This window comes from Cebus imitator, unplaced genomic scaffold (assembly GCF_001604975.1).
Source record: "Cebus imitator isolate Cc_AM_T3 unplaced genomic scaffold, Cebus_imitator-1.0 Scaffold351, whole genome shotgun sequence".
Classification (NCBI taxonomy): Eukaryota; Metazoa; Chordata; class Mammalia; order Primates; family Cebidae; genus Cebus; species Cebus imitator.
The window spans coordinates 810490-837601 of NW_016107666.1; the positions used below are offsets into that span (position 1 = coordinate 810490).

The 27112-nt window shown below is 42.9% G+C and overlaps 2 protein-coding genes across 7 annotated transcripts in view; one reads left to right on the forward strand and one right to left on the reverse strand.

Moving 5' to 3' along the window:
• TOP2B (DNA topoisomerase II beta) overlaps nucleotides 1–9241 on the forward strand; it is a 68931-nt gene extending 59690 nt beyond the window's left edge. For both annotated transcript variants that reach the window (XM_017506221.2, XM_017506222.2), the window contains exons 32-36: nucleotides 605–684; nucleotides 1856–1966; nucleotides 5524–5649; nucleotides 7189–7283; nucleotides 8737–9241. In XM_017506221.2, the coding sequence (XP_017361710.1) occupies nucleotides 605–684; nucleotides 1856–1966; nucleotides 5524–5649; nucleotides 7189–7283; nucleotides 8737–8907 (583 nt within the window). In that variant the 3' untranslated portion in view covers nucleotides 8908–9241. The remainder of the gene's footprint in view (nucleotides 1–604; nucleotides 685–1855; nucleotides 1967–5523; nucleotides 5650–7188; nucleotides 7284–8736) is intronic.
• Nucleotides 9242–9266: 25 nt separating this feature from the next.
• RARB (retinoic acid receptor beta) overlaps nucleotides 9267–27112 on the reverse strand; it is a 410353-nt gene continuing 392507 nt past the window's right edge. For all 5 annotated transcript variants that reach the window (XM_017506224.2, XM_037730540.1, XM_017506226.2 and 2 more), the window contains 3 exons: nucleotides 13493–13697; nucleotides 12533–12691; nucleotides 9267–10778 (listed from right to left, as the gene is read on the reverse strand). In XM_017506224.2, the coding sequence (XP_017361713.1) occupies nucleotides 10582–10778; nucleotides 12533–12691; nucleotides 13493–13697 (561 nt within the window). In that variant the 3' untranslated portion in view covers nucleotides 9267–10581. The remainder of the gene's footprint in view (nucleotides 10779–12532; nucleotides 12692–13492; nucleotides 13698–27112) is intronic.

A 27112-nucleotide genomic window follows, 5' to 3' on the forward strand; every position in this document is an offset into this window, starting at 1 on the left:
GCTATTGTAAACAGTGCTGCAATGAACATTCGTGTACACGTGTCCTTATAGTAGAACGATTTGTAATCCTTTGGATATATACCCAGTAATGGGATTGCTGGGTCAAATGGAATTTCTATGTCCTTGAGGAATCGAATTGGCCTTGATGTGGAAATAATTGACCACCTGTAGTCTTGAATTAGAAATAGAATTGTTGCCTGGTGTGTTGGGGATTCTCTCTTTCTCCTTGGGTTTTTGTCCATAATGTGCTGATCTTAAATTCTGGAATGGTTATGCCTATCAACTGTAGAAGTTGGTTTTATATTTTGAATAACTTTAAACCATTGCTTAGTTTCTACTCTTTTTTGTATTAAATAATTGATTTGTATGGTGTCAGTGTATATACATGGTGTGTGCACATGGATTGTGGGTATGTGTGCACACTTTTACACATAAGAGAGAAAGAGTTTGATTACCCTCTCTTTAACAGAGAAAGAGAAAGAAATAAAAACTAAAGTTTTGTTCTGTGATTATAATCCTGCAGTACATATTACATGTAATTTTTCAGGATTGAAATCAGATATTTAAATTGTATCCTCCGTGGTGTTTATTTTCTTTCTAATAGAAAATCTTTGCATGACAGAAAAAGTCAGGATTTTGGAAATCTCTTCTCGTTTCCTTCATATTCTCAGAAGTCAGAAGACGGTACGTTCATTTAGTCTTTTCATTGGTTATTGTATTACTGCTTTCAATGGTGGAGACAAAACAGTAAATAAATCTTTAGGTCACGATTTAACTTCAGAAGTTTTTATGAGTAGGAAACTTCCTTTTTGTATTTTGCTCAAGATAATAAGGCTTATTTACTTTTTCTGAGATGATTCCTAATTGGTCAAAATAGGCATTAATTATGGAAGCATTTAGGTGGACAGGCAAATGCTTATATGGGTGTGAGTATGTGTGTAGTGTTTTAATGAGAGAAAAGAAATAGAGAAATTTCAAAAGATTGAAATTTGATTTTCATGGAAATGTGAACATATATACGACAGTTTTCTAAAGCTGTAAAGGGTACCAGTATGATTGCAGGTTGGTTTTACCAAACCTTAGTTATCTCAGAGAGTAAAACCTTCGTAAAAGCAAATTTAACCGGTGTATGTACTTTTTGTTTCCTGTATTTTTTTGTGTATGGAATTTTTAAGGTCATTTTACTTAGTTGATTCACTGTCATTTTTAATATACATTTAGACATATTTGGTACATGTTCTTTGTAAGTAGATACTCATTTTTCATAGTGTGTCAAAACAGTTATATAAACATTTATTTACATCCAACTAGTTATTTTAAAAGTTTGTGCTACGGTGTTAGGGAAGAACCGATTGATTTTAAACTAATTTGAATGCAAAAGTAAACTGAAGGTAAGCCTGTATGCCTTTTAAATTAGTCTTTAATAATATATTTAAAAATAGGAACACTTACTAATCTTTTAGATTTAAATGTTATTACTGATTCCTGAAATGGTTAATAGTATTATTTGTGGAGGTACTAAAATAATTCAGTGGAACATTTTCATATCCCATTTTAAAATAAATTGTCAGCATGTGTTTTGAATTGGTGAGTTATGTTTTAAATATTTAGCATTTGAGACTTTTAATTTTTACTACTTTATGTACTTCTGTGTTATTTCACCACATAGTTCATGTTTTTGGTGTATAAATGGTATTTTTTTTCAGCTGTTTATATATTGTGTCTTATCTGGTCACAAAATAGTAATATAAAATCAATTATCTAGCTAAAGGGAAGTCATCAGTTAAAAGAGTCAAAGTTTACTTAGAGATCTTTGTCACATCTCTTTGCTAAAAGGCGGCTTTTCAATTTTTAGATTCAGCTAAATTTGACAGTAATGAAGAAGATTCTGCTTCTGTTTTTTCACCATCATTTGGTCTGAAACAGACAGACAAAGTTCCAAGTAAAACAGTAGCTGCTAAAAAGGGTATGTACTAATATTTGATTGAGTTAAGCATTGAATAAAACATGTAACATAGTTCATGTAAAAGGAAATGTAATTTAATTTGAAACTATTTGCATTAGGAATTTATCATCAAACAATTAAGTATAAGTACTTAGAAGGAGAATCTCTTGTTTTCTAACCATGTGAGGGAATTAATAAAATTTCTGTAACACTTCATTCTAAAGCTGTTGTAATTATAAAGTAATCCCATGCATTAGTATCTAAAGATAGCTTTCTGGTAAAGCTTCCTTGTGGTTAGGTTGTAATGGAGTTTAAAATTTTGTCTTGCTAGTGGCCTGCTTCTGTTATCTATGTCAATCATGACTCAACTCCTTATGTGGAGGGAGTGGTCAGTTCAGTTGGGGTTCCCTTTTTCTATGTGAGTCATGTAGCTTCTTTCTTTTCCACAGCTTTAGACTGACCACAAAACACTTTAAGTTGATTAATGACTCTCGCTAGTACCAAGGTATATGCACCTTGGTCCTTTAGAAGGAGGTCAGTATTTGTACTTCGTGTTCGAAGGATAATACTTAAAAAAAAAAAAAAAAAAACTCACAAAAATTTGATTGAGATGTGTGCTGTATAAGACAGCAAGTAAATAATGTGGATTGTTCCCTCAAGGATTTTGAACATTCACAACAGACATCATTGCAGACACACATGAATTGAAAGTAGCAGAACAACAATTTAAAAAAGTCCCACTTATTCTGAATTCACTAGAACCATATTGAGAAATTGGTTAGCTGCAAGAGTCTCTTTAGCCAGCACACTAGGTACCTTCCCATGTCCCATTGGCCTTACCACTTAGTGCATATTGGGCATCGTCTGCATTTTGTTACCTGAGGACTTGCTCTTTGCCACTGTGCGGGAATATTAACACTCCCCTGCTCACAGCTGCCTTTACCTAGTGGATTGAGGAACGTTGGTCTATAAATACCTCAGTGTCCTTGCCTTTCATGTGAGCAAAGTGTGGGATGTGTATATCACACTGGCTCTCAAAAATTTCTCATGGAGTTAAGCTTCTAGAGTGATGATTGGCTTGATAACTTACCCATTACTGGCTGCCGTCTCTTCATTGTCTTATTTTTGTCTCCTTTTTCTTTACCTCTCAAATAAATACTTATACTTGAATCCTTACTTTAGGATTAGGCAGATTGGCCCAAATCTGGGGAACCCAAATTGAGATAGACCCTCTAATTTCTCTTTTTAAAAAAACAATCTAGCTGGACACAGTGGCTCATACTTGTAATCCCAGCACTTTGGGAGGCTGAGGCAAGCAGGTCCCTTGAGGTCAGGAGTTAGAGACCAGCCCGGCCAACATGGTGAAAACCAGTCTCTACTAAAAATACAAAAATTAGCCTGGTGTGGTGGCGCATGTGTGCCAGTAGTCCCCGCTACTCAGGACGCTGAGGCACAAGAATCACTTGAACTCGGGAGGCAGAGGTCGCAGTGAGCCGAGAGCACACTACTGCACTCCAGCCTGGATGTAGAGTGAGACTCCATCTCAAATAACAACAACAAAACAGTCAAAAAGCGTCTTTTAAAAATAATCTTCATATGAGCATCTTACAAACACCCTGAAAACTTGGGAGCCATATTACTTGAAACATAACCTGTTTCCTTCATCAAATTGTTCACTCATATTTAACCTAATGAGTTTAACAAGACTAAAAGGTTAGAATATCATGACACCTATTCTGTTGGGTTCCTTCTTCAGTAGCTGAACTGGCCTTGTCTAAGTTGGATAGGTGACTGCCTGTGTGGTGTGGTTTCAGGCACTCCAGCAAGTCCTCAGCCTTCCTCTACCCTCCCTTACAAAATACAATTCCAATAAAATATCATTTCAAGAAGAGGATGAATCATATCCCTCTGTGGGATTGTCTACGTTAACTTTAAATTGCATGTAGTATACAAGTTAAATTCTGTAGTTCCAATAGTTTAACAGCAGAAAGGCAGCCCATAGCATTCAGATATCTGACCTGTTTGCCTGGTCGAGTTGAAAGTGCCATGTAACTCCAAGCCAGGGGAAAAAAGTGGTCCCTAGAACACCTGGCTAAGTGTACTCCCTGTAGGAGCTGCCCTGTGGTTCCTGTGGTAGACATAGTCATGAAGACTCAGAGGTGGGAAAAGCCCACACAGTCTGGGTGCTACTTCCCCTAGGGCTTCTCCTGCTCTTGGCTAATGAGGGGCCTCATCTCCTGTGTCTCAGATTGTGACTGGAATATGTTTTCCATAGAATCAGCATAGGTCTTTAAAAAAAAAAAAAAAAGTCTATAGTAGTACATTTTTTTCCAAATTAGGTTATCTTAATTATACAAAAAGTGATTTATCAGTTTTCTTTTTTTTTTCTTTTTTGAGACAGAGTCTTGCTGTGTCGCTCAGGCTGGAGTGCAGTGGCACGATCTTGGCTTACCGCAACTTCCCTTGCCCAGGTTCAAGTGATTCTCCTGCCTCACCCTCCCAAGTAGCTAGGACTACAGGCTTATACCACCTTACCAGGCTAATTTTTTGTTTTTTTAGTAGAGATGATGTTTCACCATGTTGGCCAGGCTGATCTCGAACCCCTGATCTCAAGCGAGCCACTCACCTCAGCCTTCCAAAGTTCTGAGATTACAGGTGTGAGCCACTGTGCCCAGCCTATCAGTTTTCACATAGAACTACAGATAAAGCTGTAAAACAAGGTCTATTTTTAAAACAAAATTCAACAAAGGAAAGGCCTTGTATCTATTGTCTACTTACCTAGGATTTTATATTTCTTTCCACATAAAAATGCCAACTCTGGATTTCAGCTTTTGAAGGGAAGTGAGTTGGTTTCTATTCACTGTATTTGAGGATCCCATACATTTTTTTTTTCTCTAAAACATTCTAAAAGTTAGAACTTAATCTGGTTATACTTGTGTTACAATTAATTTATCAAATATGCTACTCTTGTCATGACTATTCTATATTTAAAAGTTCCTGCTTTTAATGTATTTTAATGGCTCTTGCTTAAAATGTCTTAATTGAATTATCTAAGGGCAGAGATTATACACAATTAAATAAAAAGCATTTTGTCATCTGTAAGAAATTGTTTGCCTTTACATTGCCATCGAGCAGAGAGAAACCATTTCATTATTTAAGGCAGCTCAATTTCTTTTTCTTATTTTGAGACGGAGTTTCGCTCTTGTCACTCAGCTGGAGTGCAGTGGCACAATCTCGGCTCACTGCATCCTCCACCTCCTGGGTTCAAGGGATTCTCCTGCTTCAGTCTCCCAAGTAGCTGGGTTTACAGGCTCCCACTACCATGCCCATCGATTGTATTTTTAGTAGGGACAGGGTTTCACCATGTTGGCCAGGCTGGTCTCGAACTGCTGACCTCAGGTGATCCACCTGCCTCAGCTTCCCAAAGTGGTGGGATTACAGGCGTGAGCCACCAAGCCCGGCCAGGTGACTCAATTTTTAATCAGCTGTAAGAAATTCCATTTATATAGGACTCACTTCAGTTTGGTTTATTGGTAAGTATATTTTATTGACCTGTGAAATGGAAATTTGCTCACTAGGAAAACCATCTTCAGATACAGCTCCTAAGCCCAAGAGAGCCCCCAAGCAGAAGAAAATAGTAGAGACTGTAAACTCTGACTCAGATTCAGAATTTGGCATTCCAAAGAAGACTACAACACCAAAAGGTGAGGATTATCTTCTTATAACCCTTTAAACATAAACTGCATGGAAAAGATTGAATTTTTTCTACCTCGTCGAATTTAGAGAGGCTGGGTACTTTGTTTTAAATTGCTTTACTCCTCAATACAGCAGCGTGTCTAGGAATCAACGCTCAGTTAGGGTCCAAAGGAGGTATACCAATTTAGTTCTGTTACTTTATTTTACAAATTTAAAAAGTTGAGGCTCAAAGAGGTCAAATATGAATCCCTAAGAGTGGTCCAAATTCTCTCCTACAGCCAACTCACTGGAACTTATTAAAAAGTCAGATTAGCACTCCACACTAATTAAACTGTGATACTTACTGGAATGGGGTAGATCCAGGACTCTTAGGCTAGAATGTTTTTCTCACCTAAGAAATAACTGTACTCAGGGCCACACAAGGAACCAGCACCGGTTCTCCGTGGCATCCGCTCTGTCTTCAGAATCGGGAAAGCCCTTAAAGATGCTGTGTTAAATATGTTTGTAAGACATGATGTGCTCTGAGGGTAGCTGCTCAACCTTTTATTCAGCCGAAGGATATTTTCCTCAGTGTGTTTCTCAGATTTCTTAAAGGAGTGGTTGGGATAAAGAACTATAGACCCGCAGGGAAATGGAGGTAATAGAGTGGCAAAGAATCGTAGTGACTGGGAAGGTAGTATTTGAGGTTGCAGGATTGGAAGCCTTTATAAATTGAAAAATGCTATTTCCTTGATTCATTTGATCAAATATGACATCCCAAGATTATTTAAGGCTATCTTTGTACTTGTACAATTTAGCTCTCGAGGAATTTTTAAAGATTTACAGTTGCAATTTAGTTCTGTTTTCTTTCATTGGCATCATTGTGGGATGGAGAAATCTGGCCCCTCCTTAAATATTCCCTTTTCTCCTTCCACCTCCAGTGATGAGAATAAGAGGTTAGGTAGGTGAAAAAAATGCTGCATGTGCTGAGTCTAGGTCTGGGAAGGAATACGTATTTGACATTTTATAGTTAATACTGGGTGGTTCTCAGACTGTGTTACTCAAAGTGTGGGACATGTAACTGGTTGTTACTAGTGTTTGATAAGTCAAACTGAGTAAACAATTATAAACTGAGTGACCTTTATAATAATTTTGTGTTAATAAAAAAGCATGTGATTTTTTTTAGTGATTTGTGTTCTGTTGTACTTTTAAAAGTATTGGGTCCATGACAAATTGGAAATTGAAAGCACTCTTCCAAGATACTTCCTTTTCAAGCTCAAGGACCACATAGCAAATACAAATGTTTTATGCATGAGGGGATTCGTCATAAAGTTTGTCTCTGGGACTTTCCCACTAGTTTAAATGTATTTGTGAAAAAGTCTTTAGTCATGTCAACCCCAGAATTGAAATGCTGCTGCCAAATTGTTTACAGTCACTCATAGTAAGAGATCAGAACCGCAGTGCTCCACTGATGGGGCATGCTAAAGAAATAAACTATACTGTTGTGACATTTATCTTTTTATACTGCATTTACCCATGGAAGAAAAAACCTTTTGTATCATTTTAAGGTAAAGGCCGAGGGGCAAAGAAAAGGAAAGCATCTGGTTCTGAAAATGAAGGTGATTACACCCCTGGCAGGAAAACATCCAAAACAACAAGCAAGGTAACCGAGAACATCATTGCACATTAGTGCGTCGCTTTTTAAAAAAAAAAATCTGTAATTGACTTAGTTTGCTTATTACTACAATCCTCTAACAGCTTTCCACCTAGCATCTCCTATCAATATGGGGGCTTGTATATGGTTAAGGAATTATTCAAGTATAAATTTACATAATCAGGATTATTTCTTGCATAACAGTGTGCTATAAATTAACCCACTTAGAATCTTCCATTTCATCCATTGAGCTGGTGGTGTTATGCTACCTATTATTAGACTGGTTTTAGACTGAAATAATTATTTTTCAGACTAAAGACTGTTTGCTTTTAACTTGCATTTATTTGACCAGGGCTAATTTGATTTCTTTTTAATTGAATTCATTTGACTGTGGCTAATTTTCCCAATTAGTCTGACCCTTTTCCAGAAGAACACTATTTCTTTTAGGTAATGAATGACATCAGCTCCCCTTACCCGTTTTTTTCTCTTCTTAGTAAAACTAAAAAATACCAGTGTAGATGATCGTAGCTTTATGTTGAGTTCCACACTGACCTCTTCCTTCCAGTCATCTTCTTTGTCTCGGGTCCACCTCGGTGACTCTTTGCATTTTTTAAAACACAGTGCGTACTACACACGGTGCATGAGTCTTGTTTCCTTCCATGAGTTCTTTTTTTGTTTTTCCAAGTGAATGAGGAATTTATTGTGTAAAAAAGAATTATCTAGAGAATGCTACACAAAGGCCTAGTATGGTTACAGTACTGAATATAAAAGGCAGTTGCTCACGATGACAACACTGAAGTACTGAGAGATACTAAAGTACTTTCTGAATCCAAGTCAAATGATACTCAGCATGGTTTTAATGTCCTCATGTATATCAAAGTTTTACTAGTCTGATACTTCTGTAAACCAGGTAACCAGAATCATACAGCTTTTGGTGCTATATAACTTGGCAATAACCAAGTCTGGTGACACATAAAACTACTCATAGTACTCATCTGGTATATATCCACACAAACATTTTGTAATTCCAATTCCTTGGTCAAGTGATATATTGCTTGAATTCATTAAATATATTTAGATTTCTGTATTATACAAACAAAGTTAAATGTACAACTAAATTAGTATATGAAAAGTGCTAATTCTTAATATGTACTTACCAATAGGAGAGTTTGAAGTTTTACTAATCAGGGCATGGTGTATACTTTTTGGGTAATGTATAATAATTTCAGGAATAAAGGCGTTACATTTTTGAGGCTAGAACAAGGTGGCGAATTATTGTATGTAATCCTTTGTATTCTTCCAAAAAAATAAGGTAACTGGTCTTAGGTTAGCATTACGATTCTAGTAATTTTAAAAGCACCATTATTTGTAATACTTCCTAAACATAAGCAAAGTATGAGGAGTGCTAGTTCTTAATACTAGTCTTTTTTCTAATTTTTAAATCTATTATAAAAATATCTAGAAACCGAAGAAAACATCTTTTGATCAGGATTCGGATGTGGACATCTTCCCCTCCGACTTCCCTTCTGAGCCACCTTCTCTGCCACGAACCGGTCGGGCTAGGAAAGAAGTTAAATACTTTGCAGAGTCTGATGAAGATGACGACGACGTTGATTTTGCAATGTTCAATTAAGTGCCCAAAGAGCACAAACATTTTCCAACAGATACCTTGTGTTGTCCTTTTGTCTTTTCTGTCTCAGACTTTTGTACATCTGGCTTATTTTAATGTGACGATGTAATTGATGGTTTTTTATTGTGGTAGGCCTTTTAACATTTTGTTCTTACACATACAGTTTTATGCTCTTTTTTACTCATGAAATGTCACGTACTGTCTGATTGATTGGCTTGTAGCATTGTTATAGACTGCCGTGCATTAGCACAGATTTTAATTGTCATGGATACAGACTACAGACCGGCTTTTTGAAATGAAATTTAAACATTAAAAATGGACCTGTGTTCTCTCTTTACTGAAGGTAAAAGCTCCCACACACCTTTAAAATAAATATATTTTATTCTTTGCCAGGAGACTCCATGGAAAAAGGTAAACAGTATATGAACATAGAAAGCATTGTTAAACAAACAATCTCAATGTACAAACAGAGCCAGTGAAAGTACATCACAGACTTGCTAATATATCAAAAAAAAAAAAAAAAAAAAATTCCACTAGTGCTTAAATGAGAACTAAGAAACTGACACTTGTATCTGTTAACCACTCTACCACAGCTTTCACTCTGCTTCATAGTGATTGAACAAGGTCAAAGGAGGCAGATTCTATGCCTGTGTCTTTGGGAGTTAATATCAGCCCCTTGGCATCAAGAAGGCCGAAAAAAAAAAATATCCCAATATCAGGCACGAATCAGGAAGGGCACTAGAGTTCTGTGGTCCAGGTGGTAGACCAGCCTGCTAATTATCCCATGAAATTTCCCTAATGGCTTATGAACAGGTAAACAAAAACTTATTAACACTGAAAAGTGTTTTCGCCTTGGAGGCTATCATTACTGTAAAAATGTACTTTTTTTTTTTTTTTAACTGTGTAGTTATGTCATTTAATAAGTAATAAACCACTTTTAATTTAAAGTGACATTAACAGTTGAACAAATGACATTTGATTAACTGAACTGGCAGTTACACTGATACAGAATTCTCTTCTGCTAGCGCAGGGAATTTGTATACTTTTACTGGGCAACAGGAAATAAAAGATGCAGTTTGAGAGCATCAGAAAGAGGAAAGACAAGCTTCCATACTAACTAAATTAGAATATCTTCAGCCTTATCTTGTCATACTGTACAAGAGTCCTGTTTTCTTACCTTGATGTCTCGACTATTCCATGAAAGCAAGACAGTTATCTTTTTGAACTTGGGTGGACAGGTACAGTAGTCTATTTCATCACCTTGGTGTCTTGATTATTTTGAGTAGACATAAAGGAAAGCACCAAACATACAGTATAGAAAGAACAGAGCCATACTTCTGTATGTACAAAGTCTTCAGAAACTTAACCAGGGGTAAATCTTTTTGACTGGGTCTTTGCCATGCAATCTTGAGTGCTCAGAGAGGAAAATAGAAGCTTTTAACTGGTTTCTGGTTGCATGAAATGGCTGAATTTTTAGAATTTGCAAAGTCTGTATTTCTAGGTACATTACACAGTGAGGAGTATATATATATTGATACATATGAAAACTTCTTGGTCCTTCCGAGTTTTAATATATTTTCAGTCCAAAAACTAAGCAGCAGTAAAAATGTTTTTTCTTGCATTTTAAATCCTGGAACTGAAGGTATTGGGGAATGTTTGAAGTAGCTAGAAAATGTCTTATTGCACCAGTGGTGACTGACTGACCCCGCTGTTTTCCACCGAGCTGGGTGAGATGCTAGGACTGTGCTCTGCTGTGTTCCCACTTGAACTTGGAGTCAAGGGTTCATGTCCTTCAGAATTCTCCAGCATTTCCTGAATGAGAGGTGGCATTGATCCAGGAATTTCCATTTTCAAGGTAATTACACGTTCTGCACCTTTTAAAAAGAGATAATGCAAATCTGGTTAAGACAAGGAGTTAAGCTATAAGAGATAACCAGGGACCAACTTTCATGTATTTTAACAGAGGTGTTTCCTAAGACTTTTGCTTAGGAATTATGAAATACAGAAATCAAGTGGCTTTTACTTTTATTGAAAAGGACCCATCAATTATCATCAATCGCATAAATACAAAGATAAATGTATTTGAAGTGGGAATTGCACCCACCAAAAACCATGTTTATTGTGAAGTTCTCAACCAGCTCAGACTCACAGTGTGTTGAGAGGGGCTTTTTATGATCCGCTAGAACTTATCTTTAATGCAAGCAATAACATACTGTTGCTTCCTTGGATAAGAAAATTATGCAAACAATGCCTCACAGAGGTTATCCTTATTTTACACCATTAAAACATTTTTACTTTAGAGAAAGGAGCAAAGATGTGGTGATGTTTAAATTTGATGCCTCAGTTTCAGGAAATAACAATTTACAAAGAAAAGTTCTTGAGGAAACTAACGTATCTTGAAAAAGGTTGATGCCAGTTACCCACAAACAGGAATTCACAATGTGTAATGATTATTGACAACTTGATTTAGCAGTGTACTGTCCAACATAGTAGCCACTAGGTAGCTACATTTAAATTTGTTAAATGAAATTAGAAAAACACTGCCTCAGTTGCATAAGCCACACTTGAAGTGCTCAAGAACCTCATGTGTCTAGTCGCTACTGAACTGTAGAGTACCGATTGTTTCTGTTACTGCAGTCAATTCTATTAGATATCGCTAGTCTAGTTATCTATACAGGATGACAGTATTAAGTTAAACAGCCTCATTTTTAAAAATCAAAGATACCATATTCACAACTACACTGGTATCTGCTGTTTGCTTCTGCTCCTAATTCCATGCCAGGATGAATTCAAAATGCTCATCCAGGAAACCTAAGAAGGAGCTCAAGGATTAAGACTGCTTGTTAAACAAGTTCCTGGTGCATTTAAGCACTTTCTGAAACACAGAGTAGATTCCTTGGCTAGCAAAAACCTTCAGAGACAGAGTAAGTAGTCTGATGGGGAAGGAGAATGGCAATAGCCCATTTGGTACCAGGGATAGCTGCTGAGTTGTCTCTCTCCATAGAAAAACCTTTCTCTAACACTCAACTGTGATATGGCTCTAGGCACCTCTATAATTGCTTGAGTTGCTACATAAACAGAAAATCACTAGGCAAAGAGTATTTATCCCTGTTAGGAAGGCAAGAATTCCTTTGCTTAGAAGTGTGCAGAAGGAAATCTGCCTATACACAAGACAGCAATGGCTAAAGTGATGGAGAGAAACTTAACCATTAACGATGATCCTAAGTACTATTCATTTTTCTTAAGGTTTGGATGTTTAGGAAAAACTGGAGTCAAAGTTACATAAACCAGAGATTACATGTGTGAACCTAGATATTAAATATATGAAGTGGAATTAAATGTATGAACCTAGAAATTTCGCCTGTCCATATAGTACGTTCTCTTGAAAACCATGTTTTTCTAATCAGCCATGAATTTTAAAGCTCTCAATCATTTATTAAGATCATTTAATAGGGTAAGACTTGAGGTTTTCTTTTCTTTATTTTTTTCTTAAAGGGGAGAGTTATTTCCTTTTGATTTCAATGAGAAAAAGCCAGTAAACATCCTGAATTGAGAAATAAAGACACACAACCTGGTAAGGCCCTCAGGTCTGTGTTGTGACCATAGTACAGAGCGCACAAAGACATACCTTTAGCACTGATGCTGCGGAGATCTGTGATTTTCATTAAGATCTTTGGAAACATGTGAGGCTTGCTGGGTCGTCTTTTTCTGATATAAATTTTTAGCGCTTCCAGCAATGGTTCTTGTAGCTTATCTACTTTTGTCGGTTCCTCAAGGTCCTGGCGGTCTAGATACCAGAAATAAAGTATTAAACAAAATCAGGATTTCTGCCCTTTCCCCCTCTTCCTACTGGTATGACTGCATTAATTTGGTAATTCAATTACATATACAGATTTGCAGACTTAACGCCATTGCTTTAAGCAATGATACTTGATTGATCTAAAAAAAAAAAAAAATCTCCCCCCTTGGTAGTCTAAACATTTTGATGGCTGGTTGCTTTTGTCCCAGGGAAAGAACTACCTCCTGTGACCAGAAGGTGTCACTACCGAACTGAATTAAAACAAACCTTGAGCAGGATGGTTATTTTAGCACAAAGTAAATCTGCTTCTTAATTAAAGCCATTACTTTTTAAACACTTGGGATTCAGCCTCCTGTAGGCCAGTAGGGGTCACTACGAAGAAGAAAGCTCAATTTTATCCCAGTCCTCCAAGGGTTGATGGGAGGGCCCAGCCAAAAACTTGTATGTCTACCCGCTAAATAACAGCACATGCAGGTCCCTTGTCATTATTATGTCCCCAGGCAATTTATTTTACAATAGTCTGATCTTGCCTTTAAGAAAAAACAAAACCTGTGGCAACTAGAGAAACAGCTTTCTGGGATTTCTTTCTGAGCAGAAGGATCCCAAATACCATTATTTAATTTGTAACAACATGGAAAAATACAGTGAACCCAGGCACGTATGCCTGGCTTTATCACATCTTATCCCATGGAAAAACAACTCCAAAAGGGAAATGAGGGATTTTTCACAAATTACAAGTATAAACTGTTCTTCATGGAATTTCATGAGGCTTTTCTACATAGTTGGTACCTCCACAGATTAAGCAGATGGCACTGAGAAGGCCTGTTTCTGTGTCATCCATTTCCAAAGGCAGGAGCTGGTTGGCAAAGGTGAACACAAGGTCAGTCAGAGGACCAAATCCAGCATTGTGCATCTGAGTTCGATTTAGGGTAAGGCCGTCTGAAAAAGTCATGGTGTCTTGTTCTGGGGTATACCTGGTGCAAATTCTAAGAATCTGGAAGGGAAAAAAAATTGATGGATGATCTAAGCCAGCCTGTCCCGAAGACATCAATCAGATGTAAGCAGGAAATAGCATGAAGATTCCCAAGAAGCTCCTATATCACATGGGCACTGTGCCCCCTTTCACACGTTGAATGTTTTCTTTAGGTCTTTTATTAAAAGACTACAGAAATCAAAACTCAGAGGCTAAAGTTGTTTAGGAAACACTAAACCAGACAAAAGAAATTTTGAGAAATACCTTTACATTAAAAGTAGTTCATTATTCAAATAAACATGTACAGAGTACCTAGTTATGTCCCAGGCACTATGCCAGGTGCTAGAGATTAAAAAAGATGAATAAGATTCTATTTTTTAAGCTTACAAGTCTATAATCAATAAGTGACAATATTTATTAAATGCATAGTATGTATCAAGTTTTGTGCATACCCTATATTCAATCGTTCAAGCAGCCTGGTAAAGTGAATATTATTATTCTGTTACAGATGAAGGATTTAAGGCTCAGAAAAGTAGGTGATGTGCCCAATGTCACACAGTTAACATGTAAATGGATCTGACTCAAACCCAAGTTAGGTTCTCTCTCCCATGATGCCTCTGGTCACACAGTTACACAGATAGCTATAACACAAGGCACATGAGTGAAACCAGCAAGGTACTACAGAGTTCAGAAGAAGGAAAGCTCAGAAACAGCCAAGAGGACATCAAGGGCAGATCCACAGAGAAGAGGTGGCATTTCCACCAAACTCTGAAGTGAAGGCAGGATTTATATAGGCAAAAAGCTTCAGTCACTCTGCCAGAGTCTCCCAATCCCACCCAGTGCATGCTTGACACATAATCTGGTCGGCTCCGTGGGGCGCCAGCTACTAAGGAGACTCCTGCTCACTGCCCTGTGCCTCTAGGCCTCACTCTGAGCCAAACAAACTAAAAATGCCTCGCTTCAGTAGATACTCCATCCTGGCTCATGTTTCCACTGCCCTGTTAACCTAACTGCTGGTAAGGAGCTCTGTGCATTCAAGAGCACTTCCCACCCAGAACCACGTTTCTGCTGACCAGGTTTCCGTACTTGACTTTTGCCTCTGAAAATGTTTCAGAGCTGCTTGAAGGACAGAAGTAAATCCCACCTGGACAAAAGTGAATAACCCAGAAGGCTGAAGAAGTTGAGAGTTTTTCCCAGATACAGGAGCTCAATTTTTGACTGGGTCTAGCCCTGGAAATGTCCACCTCAGCATCAACCTACAGAAGGGCAGATGTGCTCAGAAAGTCCTGCATTCTTCCTGTTACATGGCCATGTGCAGAGAGGAGGGGCCTCTGAGGAAGACACAGGACCCTGCCCAGGACAGACCTCCCTGTAGGAAAGCCCTCTCCACCCTGCCCATATTCGCACCAGGGCTCCTAGAACAAGAACTTCTGTCAAATCTCTCATCTCGTCAGGGAAACACGGGGGGCTTGGGACGACGACACTTCCCATGGTGAAGACAGTCCTTTCTGACTGGTGATGGGTCCACAGAGCCTCACACCCACTGGACCACATGAACCACGATGTGACAGGTACATTGCAATGGTCACATGCTTTTGTGTTCTCTAAATCTCCAAGAAGGCAGTGACTTGGAAGCCAGCCTTCTTCCTACGGAAAAGACTCCAGTGTGGTTTGCAGGAAGGCACTGGGATGCCCTGCGGAGGGCGTGCAGCGCCTCTGCTGGTATATATATATTTCAAGCCTGACTTCAGTGTCTTATTGGTTAAAACTGAGAGGAAAATTGTGAATGAGTAGCACTCCTCATTCTTAACATACAATAATAGCTAATGTTTTATCGATCACCTACTATGTACCAGGTACCACACTAAACACTTTAATGTATCATTTCTCTTGTCAACCCATGAGTTAAGTGTTACTATTACCCCGTTTTACAGACAGGGAAACAAATGTGAATAGCTTATGCTAAGTCACATAAGCCAGTAGAATGATTTGAGTTAGGCTTTTTCTAGAACCTGTGCTTTTAACCATTGCTACATAGCTGCCTCATTCCCTCTTCATGCCAATACCCAAGCCTAGACACCTCTCTAAGGTTAATCTTTAGCCCAGTACCAATTTCGGTATAAGCCTTACTGGGCACTTTTGGGCAGCACATAACGGCACAGCTATTCACGGTGGCCTGCCTGGTGCAGAGGAGTGCAGAGCTTGTGGCCTGGAAACACAAACGTCACTTTATATTGGGAGGGGTGGTAGAGGTATCTAAATCAGGACATGTCCTCAAACTTCTTAAGGTTCCTACTATATGATCAAGTGACACAGTGAACTAGCATCTGATTGTTAATGTGTGAGGTTATCAAAACACTACCACGATCTCTCTTCATTGGATGGGTGATCATTTTCACCTCCCAGATACTTGCCCAAGGGCCTCTCTGAGCTAGCCCAACCATTTCCTCTGTGTTCCCGATTGGTTGGCCTGTTTCAGTTCATCTTGGTAGCTGACGGGGTATGAAGCCATTCCCAATGTCAGAGCAGTAAGAAGACCCAGAGGGCACTGGGCATAAAGCCTCACATTTCCCCTGAAAGCCCTGGGAGGTAAGGTGTCGTGCTCAAGATCACAAAAGCAATGGTGACGGAGCCTAGAATACAGGTCGTCCAATCCCCAGCCTCATGTCCCTTCAACTACCTGGAGGAACATTAGGAAATACTGCCTGTACGGGAAGTTAGCAAGTGACGGTCAAAGTTAGCACTTTGGGAGGCCAAGGGGGGTGGATCATCTGCAGTCAGAAGTTCGAGACCAGGCTGGCCCACACAGTGAAACCGGGCCTGGTGACACACACCTGTTGTCCCAGCTACCGGGAAGGCTGAGGCCAGAGAATCGCTTGAACCGGGAAGGGGAGGTTGCAGTGATCTGAGACCGCGCCACTGCACTCCAGCCTGGGTGACAGAGAGAGACCCTGTCTCAACAATAATGAAGTTGGTATGCCCAATATTGATGGGCCCCAAATCCCCAGACACGTTTCTAGTCTGGAATCACATGGGTACTAGACATGTCTTTGCAGCTTTAGCATGCTGCCGAGAAAGGAATGCATGAGATCTGTCCTCTGCAAAAATCAAAGAATCCAGAGATTCGCTGGAAAGGAACAGAAGACCAGGATTTAGGACTTTGCAAATTGCCAGCAACTCACTTAGAAATCCACATCCAAATGCAGCACTCAAATGTTTCTAACTATTCTATCCAAAAAAGTTTTCCGCTCAAAAGTTAGCATGTATTTAGGTTCAGATGAGGCATTTAAACTATGTTCTGTTGCCTCTCTTGCTAGGAAGTTCAAAGCCGAAACCAAGTACAACTGGTACATCCAAAGCCGAACACGCATGGCCTGAGAAGGAATGTCTTCGGCTCAATGTCTTCTTTTATCTGAGGAGCCTCCCTTCCCTGCCCCTGCCCCTGCCCCAGCCTGAAACAGGACGGGTCCCATGTGAAACAGGCATCCCCCTCACAGCTCCCGGCTGGTCCTGTCTCTGGAGGGAACCCAAGTCGTTTCATTTTGTCACATCAAAATCAAATGCCAGTGGCAACCACCAAGTACTTCTCCAGGATTAAAACACTCTTTGTTTGGAAGGAAGGCATCTATCCGGAAAGACCAGCACGCAGGCGTCACGAGACGGGTAAAAATAACCCAGCCAAGGCCGCCTCGCCAAAGCGGGGCCCCGTCGGACAACACAGAGCTCCTGTTGATGCTCAAAGTCGATCCTCCTCAGGGCAAAAAGAACCTTCCCTCCTTGCCATCAGCGAAGACAGCTGTGCATCTCTCTACTGCTTTGGATGGGAGTGTGTGTTCTGTGTGTCTCCTGTGGGTGGGGGTCCTGCTTGATAATGGAACCCTGGAAGGATCTGATGATAGTGGACCACAGAGGTAGAGCCAGGGACTTGTCCACCAAGCTGCCATCACCTCTGGTGAGGGCCTCTGAAGTGATCCCTTATTTCCATTCCTGCTTCAGTACCATCCACAGCAGTCAGAGCATGCTGTTCAAAATGCTCATCAGAGGAGCAAACTCCTCATATGGCTCTGGTCACCTTCAGAATAAAATCCAAACTTCTTTCTGTAGCCTCGGTGGCCTCTGCCTGCTTGCCAACTTCAACTACTCCTTTCCTTTGCTCATGAGCCTCTGGCCATCTCGGTCTTCTTTGTAAACCTTCAGTGACTCACTGCTGAGGCAAAGCGTTTGCCCTTGCTTTTCCCTCTGGCTCAATGCTTTTCCCTCATCTTCACATGGCTCTGTTCTCAGAGTCTGGCTTCAACGTCACCTCCTCCAAAACCCATGGCCCTTTTTTTCTTTGATCCTACTCCCTTTAAGGGACGGAGCTTAATTCCCCTCCCCTTGAGTGTGTCCTGGACTGAGTGATTTGCTTCTGACAGAATATCGTGAAAGCGACAGTGTGTGACTTCTGACACTAGGTCACAAAAGTCACTGTCACTTCCTTCTTGCTTGCTCTCTCTTGAATCTCTTGCTCTGGAGAAGCTAGCTGACATTTCAAGAGGACAGGTAACCAGCCCCATGGACAGGTCCACATAGCAAGAAACTGAGTCCTCCCATCAATAACCAGCACTCAATTGCTAGGCAAACGTGAAGAGCCAAAGTGGAAGCAGAGAGCTCCCAGCCCCTGCCAGTTTTTTAGATGACTGCAGCTCTGGCCAGTGTCTTGATTGCTATTTCATGACAGATACTAAGCCAGAACCACCCAACGAAGTCAGTACCAGATTCCTGACCCACCATGACGACGGGACATAATAATGCTTATGTTTTAGGCTGCTAAGTTTTGTAGTATTTTGTTCCACTGCAATAGATAACGACTACAGCACGCACGCCTGGGGCTGTACAGAAATCTCAAGAGTACAGCTTCAGGCATTTTCCCTACACCATACACCTGTACAACTACCACCTAGATCAAACCTGAATATTTCCAGCACCTAGCGGCTCCTATGAGTCCTCCTAATCAAACCTCTTCCTCAAAAGTAACCGTTATTTTGACCTCTATTCCTACAAGTTAGTTTTGCAAGTTCTTGAACTTCAGATCAATGAAATCACACGGGATACCGTCTTTTGTGTCTGGCTTTTATTCACTCAGTGTTATCTCTGTGTGATTCACACATATGAGTGTACACAGCAGTAGTTCACTCTTTTTCATGGCTGTGTAGTATTCCACAATGCAAACCACCACCCCGTTTCCTCTTCTTCATAGCACTTGTCACGATCTGAGTTTCCTGGCCGATCTCCCTTCTGTGAGCTCTGAGGATGAGACTGCTCTTCACCTGTCTTGCTCTCAGCTGTGTCTTTAACATCTAGAACAGTGTCATCCACACAGCAGGCTGGTGAATGAATGTTTATTGAATGAATAAACTGAATTCCTTCATCAGACTCTCTTTTACCTTATAAACCTCAGAAGGAGGCCTCAAGGGACTGCCCAGTTTTTAGGCAGAGGAGAAAGCTCACACTGCCCGCCCGTCTCAGGCACTCTGCACTGATTGTGTTTGGCAACATGTGGGCAGATCCTGATCTGATTTGACAATGTATCCCCATCTGCTTGTGGGAATGTTTAAGTAGTGATACCAGTAACAGTGTTTAGGTGGTGGTACTAATAACCACAGTGCACGCAGCAGACACAGTGCCTGTTGTGACAAACTCACGGGAACAGTGTTTTCCCCAGTGGGACCCGTGGGCAGCCTGCCTTGACCGAGGAGCAAATACACACGTTAGAAGCAGCAAGGCTCTTGCTCCTGTCACTGTCCCTGTTTTCTAGACCAGCATGCTCGCAGCCCACGTTTTGCAATATTAAGATTTTAATAACCTATTTTAACTTAAGCTATCCAAAATATTTTTGTTTCCACATGTAATCAAAAAAAAAAAAAAAAAAACTATGAAGGAGGTATTTTCCATGTGTCAATACTAAGTCTTTGAAAGACAGCGTTTATCTTGCAATACACTCCCGAGCCACAGTTGCCTCGCAGGTCACAGCTGCTGACCTTGACAGCACAGCCCCAGACGCTACTGCCCAGCGGCTCAGACGCCACCGTGCACAAAGGCCGCGTGGGCTTCCTCAACGCCGACGATTACAGCTTATTTAAAGGAACACTTACTACATGCCAGGGACTACTTAACTCAATTCTTTATCCCAGCAACGTAAATGGGGAGCAGCTACTATTATTCAATTGATGAGGAAACGGAGGCTCAGAGAGGTCACTTAGCATCCCTAAGTTCACTCAGCTCCTAAATGGCAGAGCTGAGATTTGAACCCGGGGAGTTTGCCTGCAAAGCCCACCTACCCTCTTGAACACTACACTGGCTACGCCACAGCAACTCCTGGTGCCTCACGGGGTAATCGTGCCATATCTGTGGGTAAGCTGGGGCTACGGGAGACCCAGGGCTGCCCCATGATGGCGCAGATGCCCATGCGCGATGCTGAAGCCTAAACTCAAGCTGTGGGGCTCTGGGCCCAGAGCTCCCGCCCTGCCAACCTAGGCTCTTGTCTCTACTGAGTCCCCAGGAAGGGGACGGGAAGGGACTGGTTCACGTGAGAATGCCTCTCCATGGCTGTATAGATGCCCGGTCTCCAGCGACTCAAGGAGCCACAAGTCACACTGTGAAGTCACACATGCTGTCACTTTTGTATCACCAGAAGCAAGGCGCTGCTGTGACCGGCAGGGATATATTTTCCTTGGGGGAAGTAAGGGCAGCGGGTGGCAGGACCCAGGAAGCCACATGTCCTGCAGGCAAAGACTTGAAATCTTGAAGCCTTAATAGGTGTGATATTCCAAAAGCAACATATATGCTGGAATTTGAATTCTGGCTGTTCATTCATTTGCTCATTCATTCACAAATATTCACTAAATCCCCGTTTCATGCCTGGAACTGCCACAGCGACCAACCCTAACATGGTTCCTAGACTCACTGAGACAACAGACCAGGGAAGAAACCGCTGGGAAATACACCTGTCATTACGCTACGCCTTACGAGCTTGGGACGGACCCACAGCATGAGGAAGGAACTGGGTGGCTGCTCGGGGAAGGCTTTTCTGCAGAGATGGCATTTCAGCTGAGATGAGGAATAGGCCAGGAAGAGCGTGAGAAGAGGGTGGGTAACCTGGACATGGGATGTAAAGGGCTCTGGGTCAGGACAGAGCTTGACTGAGATTCGAGGCAGTGCCAGGAGGTGACGTAGCCAAGAGAGGCGCCCTTGTGAGTTGTGCCAGATGGGCAGCTAGAATTTACAGTCAAGCTCTTCAACCCGGCCTGGCCTGCCCCGTTTTACTACAGTATTTACCTCCTTCACCCATCCCGCCCACCCAATCCTGACTCCACACTGGCCCTGCTCTCCTTCAGCTCGCCCCAGCTGTTGAATGTGGGCTCTGAAGGCAGCTCGCCTGCGTTCAACACCTGGCGCCACTGTTTACTAGCTGTGTGACCCTGGGAAAGCCACTTCCCCTCTCTGAGCCTTCTCCCGTGTTGACAGATGCAATCAGCCCCGCTTCTGAAGTTCCAGTTTTGAGAAATAGCGGCAATGGCTCTTTTACGGGGTCAACCCCCGCAGAGGCAAGATGGCACGAGCCCTTGTCCAGGACGAAGAACCCTGTCGCTGCATCTGCTGAGGGGCCTGGCTGTACCACGCACGCACTCTGGCATGCCAGCTTTCCCCAGCATTTGCCCACAGGGGTGATATGAAAACCCCGTCTTCAGAATCGCAAGTGAGTCATTATCCCTTGCTGTGTTCCCACATGGTTTAATTTCATTGTAGAAAATATAGCTGCTTGATGAATTCTCCACCATAGTCTTTAAACAAACCCTGGCAAAGAGGGTCATTTTCTAATCTGAAAATCGCTCAGGTTTCTCTACTTTGCAGAAGCAATTTTGCCCTCGTCTATCCAGAGGCTGGAAACTCTCTCGGGGGACCTCTATGGGTCTTTGGCTTCCCCGTGGGCCTTGGCTGCCTCACCTACAACATGTGGATGATACCGGGACCGCTGAGGGTATGGTACAGCTTAATGACAAGACTCAGTGTAACTGAGGCCTGAGGGGGCCACACAGTCCTAAGCTCTACGTGCCACCTCGTTTCATGCTTTCCAGAGCCTGAAGGGAAGCTAGTCATCTTCATTGTAAACATGAGGAAACTAAGGCTCAGAGAGGGAAGTAACTTTCCCCAGGTCACACAGCTAGTAAGCAGCAGAGCCAGATGTTGAATCCAGGCAGGCTGGTTTCAGAGCCCACATCCCACAGCTGGGGCGAGCTGAAGGAAAACAAAGTCAATGTGCAGCCAGGGCCGGGTGCGGGTGGCGCGGCTGGAGGAGATAAACGCTGTGGCGAAGGCAGGGGCAGGCGGGGCGGGGCTGGAGAGCTTGACTGTCAAGTCCAACAGGACAGGGACTCCCCTCTCTGCCATCAACCCTCCACAAAGTAAGAGCTCAGTAAATACGTGTGAGAATCACGACTTCAACCAGTATTTATGCAGTGCTCCACGACAAGACAGAGCAAACGTTCAAACCAAATTCAGACCGCGGTACACCTCTGCTCATCATGCAGTGACGACTCTGTAGGACACCAAGAATGACATTCGTGCCCGATCACAGGCCCTATGTCCAGATCCAAGGCCTCGCTCCCCTGGCCCCCTCCCTTCCAGGCATGCTCACTTCCTCACACCTGCTGGGAGGTGCCCTGCGTGGAAGACGCTGTCTAAGCCGCCCATCTACTTGCTTACTGTCGGTGCCCCCCAGGAGAAGGTCGGCTCCATGACGGCTGGGGCTTTAGCTTGATTCCCAGCTGCTTCCTCAGAGGCTAGAATCGTGCCCGGCACACAGCAGGTGGTCAACAAATATTTGTGGAAGGAAGAAAAGAAGGGAGGGGTGGGAGGGGAGAGGACTGGAGGGAGAGAAGCAGCAGAGAAACCACAGTCTGACCACCTCAAGGTTTGTTTTTATGATTTTCTTTTGAGATGGGGTCTTGCACTATCACCCGGGCTGGAGTGCAGTGGTGCCATCTCAGCTCACTGCAACCTCTGCCTCCTGGGTTCAAGCGATGTTCCTGCCTCAGACTCCCCAGTAGCTGGGATTACAGGCGTGTGCCACCACGCCCAGCTAATTTTTTGTATTTTTTTTAGTAGAGATGGGGTTTCGCTATGTTGGCCAGGCTGGTCTCAAACTCCTGACCTCGTGATCCGCCCGCCTCGGCCTCCCAAAGTGCTGGAATTACACGCGTAAGCCACCACGCCTGGCCTCTGATTTTTATTTTAAGTTAAAAAAGACTTGATCCTAGGCCGGGCGCGGTGGCTCAAGCCTGTAATCCCAGCACTTTGGGAGGCCGAGGCGGGTGGATCACAAGGTCAAAAGATCGAGACCACCCTGGTCAACACGGTGAAACCCCGTCTCTACTAAAAATACAAAAAAATTAGCTGGGCATGGTGGCGTGTGCCTGTAAATCCCAGCTACTCAGGAGGCTGAGGCAGGAGAATTGCCTGAACCCAGGAGGTGGAGGTTGCGGTGAGCCGAGATCGCGCCATTGCACTCCAGCCTGGGTAAGAAGAGCGAAACTCCGTCCCAAAAAAAAAAAAAAAAAAAAAAGACTTGATCCTAATTACGTGCCGAGGAGAAGAGGCAGGTGATGGGGATGGAAAAAAAGGAATAAAGGAGACGAAGGAGATTAAACAAGAAGGAAACTCGAGGGCAGAGTTGGGTGAAGGCTCCACTCTGCTCCGGCTCCCTCGCCTGCCTCAACACCACCCCAGGATGCTGCCAACTCTTGAGTGAAGAAAGAAACAGCAAAAATCCGTCTGCATGCTGGCGAGGTGTGGAGAAACAGAAACGCTTTACACTGTTGGGGGAGTGTCCATTAGTTCAACCATTGTAGAAGACAGTGTGATGATTCCTGAACGATCTAGAACCAGAAATACCATTTGACCCAGCAATCCCATTACTGGTATATAGCCAAAGGACTATACATCATTCTATTATAAAGACACATGCACACATATGTTCATTGCAGCACTGTTCACAATTGCAAAGACTTGGAACCAACCCAAGTGCCCATCAATGACAGACTGGATAAAGAAAATGTGGCACATATACACCATGGAATACAATGCAGCCATAAAAAAGGATGAGTTCATGTCCTTTGCAGGGACGTGGATGAAGCTGGAAACCATCATTCTCAACAAACTCACACAGGAACAGAAAACCAAACACCGCGTGTTCTCACTCATAAGTGGGAGCTGTATAATGAGAACATATGAACACAGGGAGAGGTACTTCACACACCAGGGCCTGTCAGTGGGTGGGAGTCTAGGGGAGGGAGAGCATTAGGAGAAATACCTCATGTAAATGACGTTGATGGGTGCAGCAAACCACCACGGCACATGTATACCTATGTAACAAACCTGAATGTTCTGCATGTGCATCCCAGCATTTAAAGTATAATTATTTTTAAAAAGGAGAAAAAAATTCCATCTGCAGTGATTATGAAGAGTCTGCCGATCTTAATAGGGACATTTTGGCTACGTGGCTCCTGTGGGAAAACAAGAAACTCGAAGTGTGGCCTCAGAATCTTCTGACCCCAACCTTGTGAAGGAAGCCAGGCTGTGGGCCACCCACCAAAGGGGCCCCACCGAGCGGAGGCTAGGATGGGAAATTCCCCTGGAAGGTGATGTGGCAGGGAGCAAGGCCAGGACAGATGAGGCTTTCCATCCTATTCTGCCTGGACCACAAGGGCTCCCACCTCATGATCGTGAATCAACCCTTCCTGGGGACCTCAGCTGCATGTCCCGCACCTGACCGCATCTTCCGGTGAAAGCACCAGCCCTGACAGGCACGCAGCCAGAAACACGGCCCTGTCTTGCTGAGAGACCACACGCAACACAATGAGACACGTGGCTCTGAACAGGCAGTGCTCAGTCAGGGCTGATGACCGGGGAGTCAGCCTGGGCTTCTCTTTCTAGGGGCCGAGGATAACCTCAGCCTGTGTCTGTCTGTCCCTCCACCCAGTTTCTCTGTCCCAGTCTATCTGTGTATCAGTGGCTTAGATAAGAACATTCTTCTAACCAGTTCTGCCTGTTAACACCCTCATTCAAAATATGCTCTTGGAAGTTGTGCACCTTCAGGATGTGATTAACTGTCTTTGCTACAAATTCTTAGAAACGAGCTCTTGTCTGGGGCCAAATAGGTATTCCTTCCAGCTTTGTCTTATATGACTGGGGGTCTCTGCCCTTAAACTATCAGGACGTTTTCCTCCCTGGCCTATGGCACCTCAACCCAGACTCCTCACCCCCATGGCCCAGGAGGGAGTGGTTTCAAGTTTCCAGCTCCCGCCACGGGGCTGACATTCCCCATGCTGACCCACGCTGACCCAGCTTCAGTCTGGCTTTCTGAACCATTGGCTAAGTGGCTACTACATGCTAGGTGCTTACAATTGTCAATGTATTTAATCCCATTTAAGTAATTACATTGTTTAATGCCTTATTGATTTGCATTTCTATTTTATACACAGGTAAGCAGAGGCTTAGAGAAGTTAAATAACTTGACCAAGGTTACAAACGTTGGTTTCTGCTCTGCCTGACTCTACCGAGGGGCTGACGGCTACTTCTTGGATCTATGGGCCTGGAAGGACACCGCAGGATTCAGTAGAAACTGTGACTGGGAAGAGAGCTGCTGGAGGCAGGAAGGGAATTTGTAAAAGGGGGAGGCGATTTGAATCTTGTGGAGACTGCACCCTGATCACTAAGTGTGTGGCTTTGCTGAAATAAGACACTTTCCCAGAGGATCTCAAAGCACACCTCTCACTCCATATGTTGGGGCCAGGAATCACAAACTGTCATCATCTGGCAACTAGACAAAAGGATTAAGAAACAAGCAGAAGGTCAAGGTCAGAGCCCGAGGATTGGGAAGGCTCCAGGCCCTGCTGGGTGGCTGCGTGATGCCGGGCTGTGGGAATTACACAGCATTGCTTGCTGTGTGTCCTCACAGACCACTCGGACACTGTGGTGGTAACTCCAGTCTCTGCTAATATATTGGAAGTGTTCTGTGGTTTAGGGGAAATTCTACTGAGGGAAATTCTACATAAAATGTATTTTACGTTCTTGTCAGGAAAGCACTAAAAGGCCCAGTAATGGCTGAGCAGCGTGGCTCATGCCTCTAATTCCAGCACTTTGGGAGGCCAAGGTGGACGGATCACAAGGTCAGGAGTTCAAGACCAGCCTGGCCAATATGGTGAAACCCCGTCTCTAATAAAAATACAAAAATTAACCAGCTGTGGTGGTGGGCGCCTGCAGTCCTAGCTACTCGGGAGGCTGAGGCAGGAGCATGGCTTGAACCTGTGAGGCACAGGTTGCAGTAAGCCGAGATGGTGCTACTGCACTCCAGCCTGAGCAACAGAGCTAGACTCTGTCTCAAAAAAAAAAAATAAAATAAAATAAATAAAAGGCCCAGTAATTTTCACTCCTTATTCTAACAGCTCATTGTTAACATCTTACTGATTTGCCCAAATTGCCTCTGTTACTCTCCAGTGGTCTAGCTGGTTCTCTCACTGTGGCCCCAGCTCTGTCACCCCTGCTATCCCTCAGGGCTCATGTTTATGCTTCTCATTCTCTTTTATATCCTTTTATGCCTGGAGGTAGCCCAGTACCACCCTGGTTCTACACCCCACTCCACCCCTGATCTTCCACCACCCCCATCTGTGACCTTGGGAAGATCCCTGCCCTCCTGTCTTAGTTCAGGCCACTGTGACAGAGACCTGGCTGTTTCGGCAACAACATTCACTTTTCCCGCGTCTAGAGGCTGGACGCCTGAAATCACGGTTGGGCTCCTGGTGAGGGCACTTCTCTTGGGTCACAGCTGCCTTCCTGCTGTATCCTCACAAGGCAGAGAAAGAGAGCTCTGTTCGCTTCACCTCCCTGTAAGGGCACTAATTCCATCTCGGGGATCCACCCCCATAACCTCACCTAAACCTAATCACCCCCAAAGGCCCCACCTCCTAGTACCATCACATTGGGGATTAAGGCTTCAACAAACGCATTTTGGGAGGATGCAAATATTTAGTCATAGCACGTCTGTGGGCCTCAGTTTCCCCACCTGTACAAAGGGGATCCCTGAGGCCCCTTGGCTTCCTGCTCTGCTCATGCTACTGCTTCTAGAGCCTTAGTGAGGGTAGGGGATCAGCACACTTTGCCCTCCACAGGCTGGATGTCTGCCCTGTCTTTCCCCGGTAGGGGCTTCAGACTGGGACTGTTTCCTTGGATGAGAGCAGCTCCCATTAAAACCATGCATGCAGAGAGGCCCATGGAGAAAGTGAGACAAGGGCGTGGCCCCCACGGATGCATCAGAACATTGGGAAAGTAAAATCAGCTTTTGAAGTGCTGTAAAAGCATTGATTTTTTTTTACTATGTCTTTTTTTTTTTTTTTTTT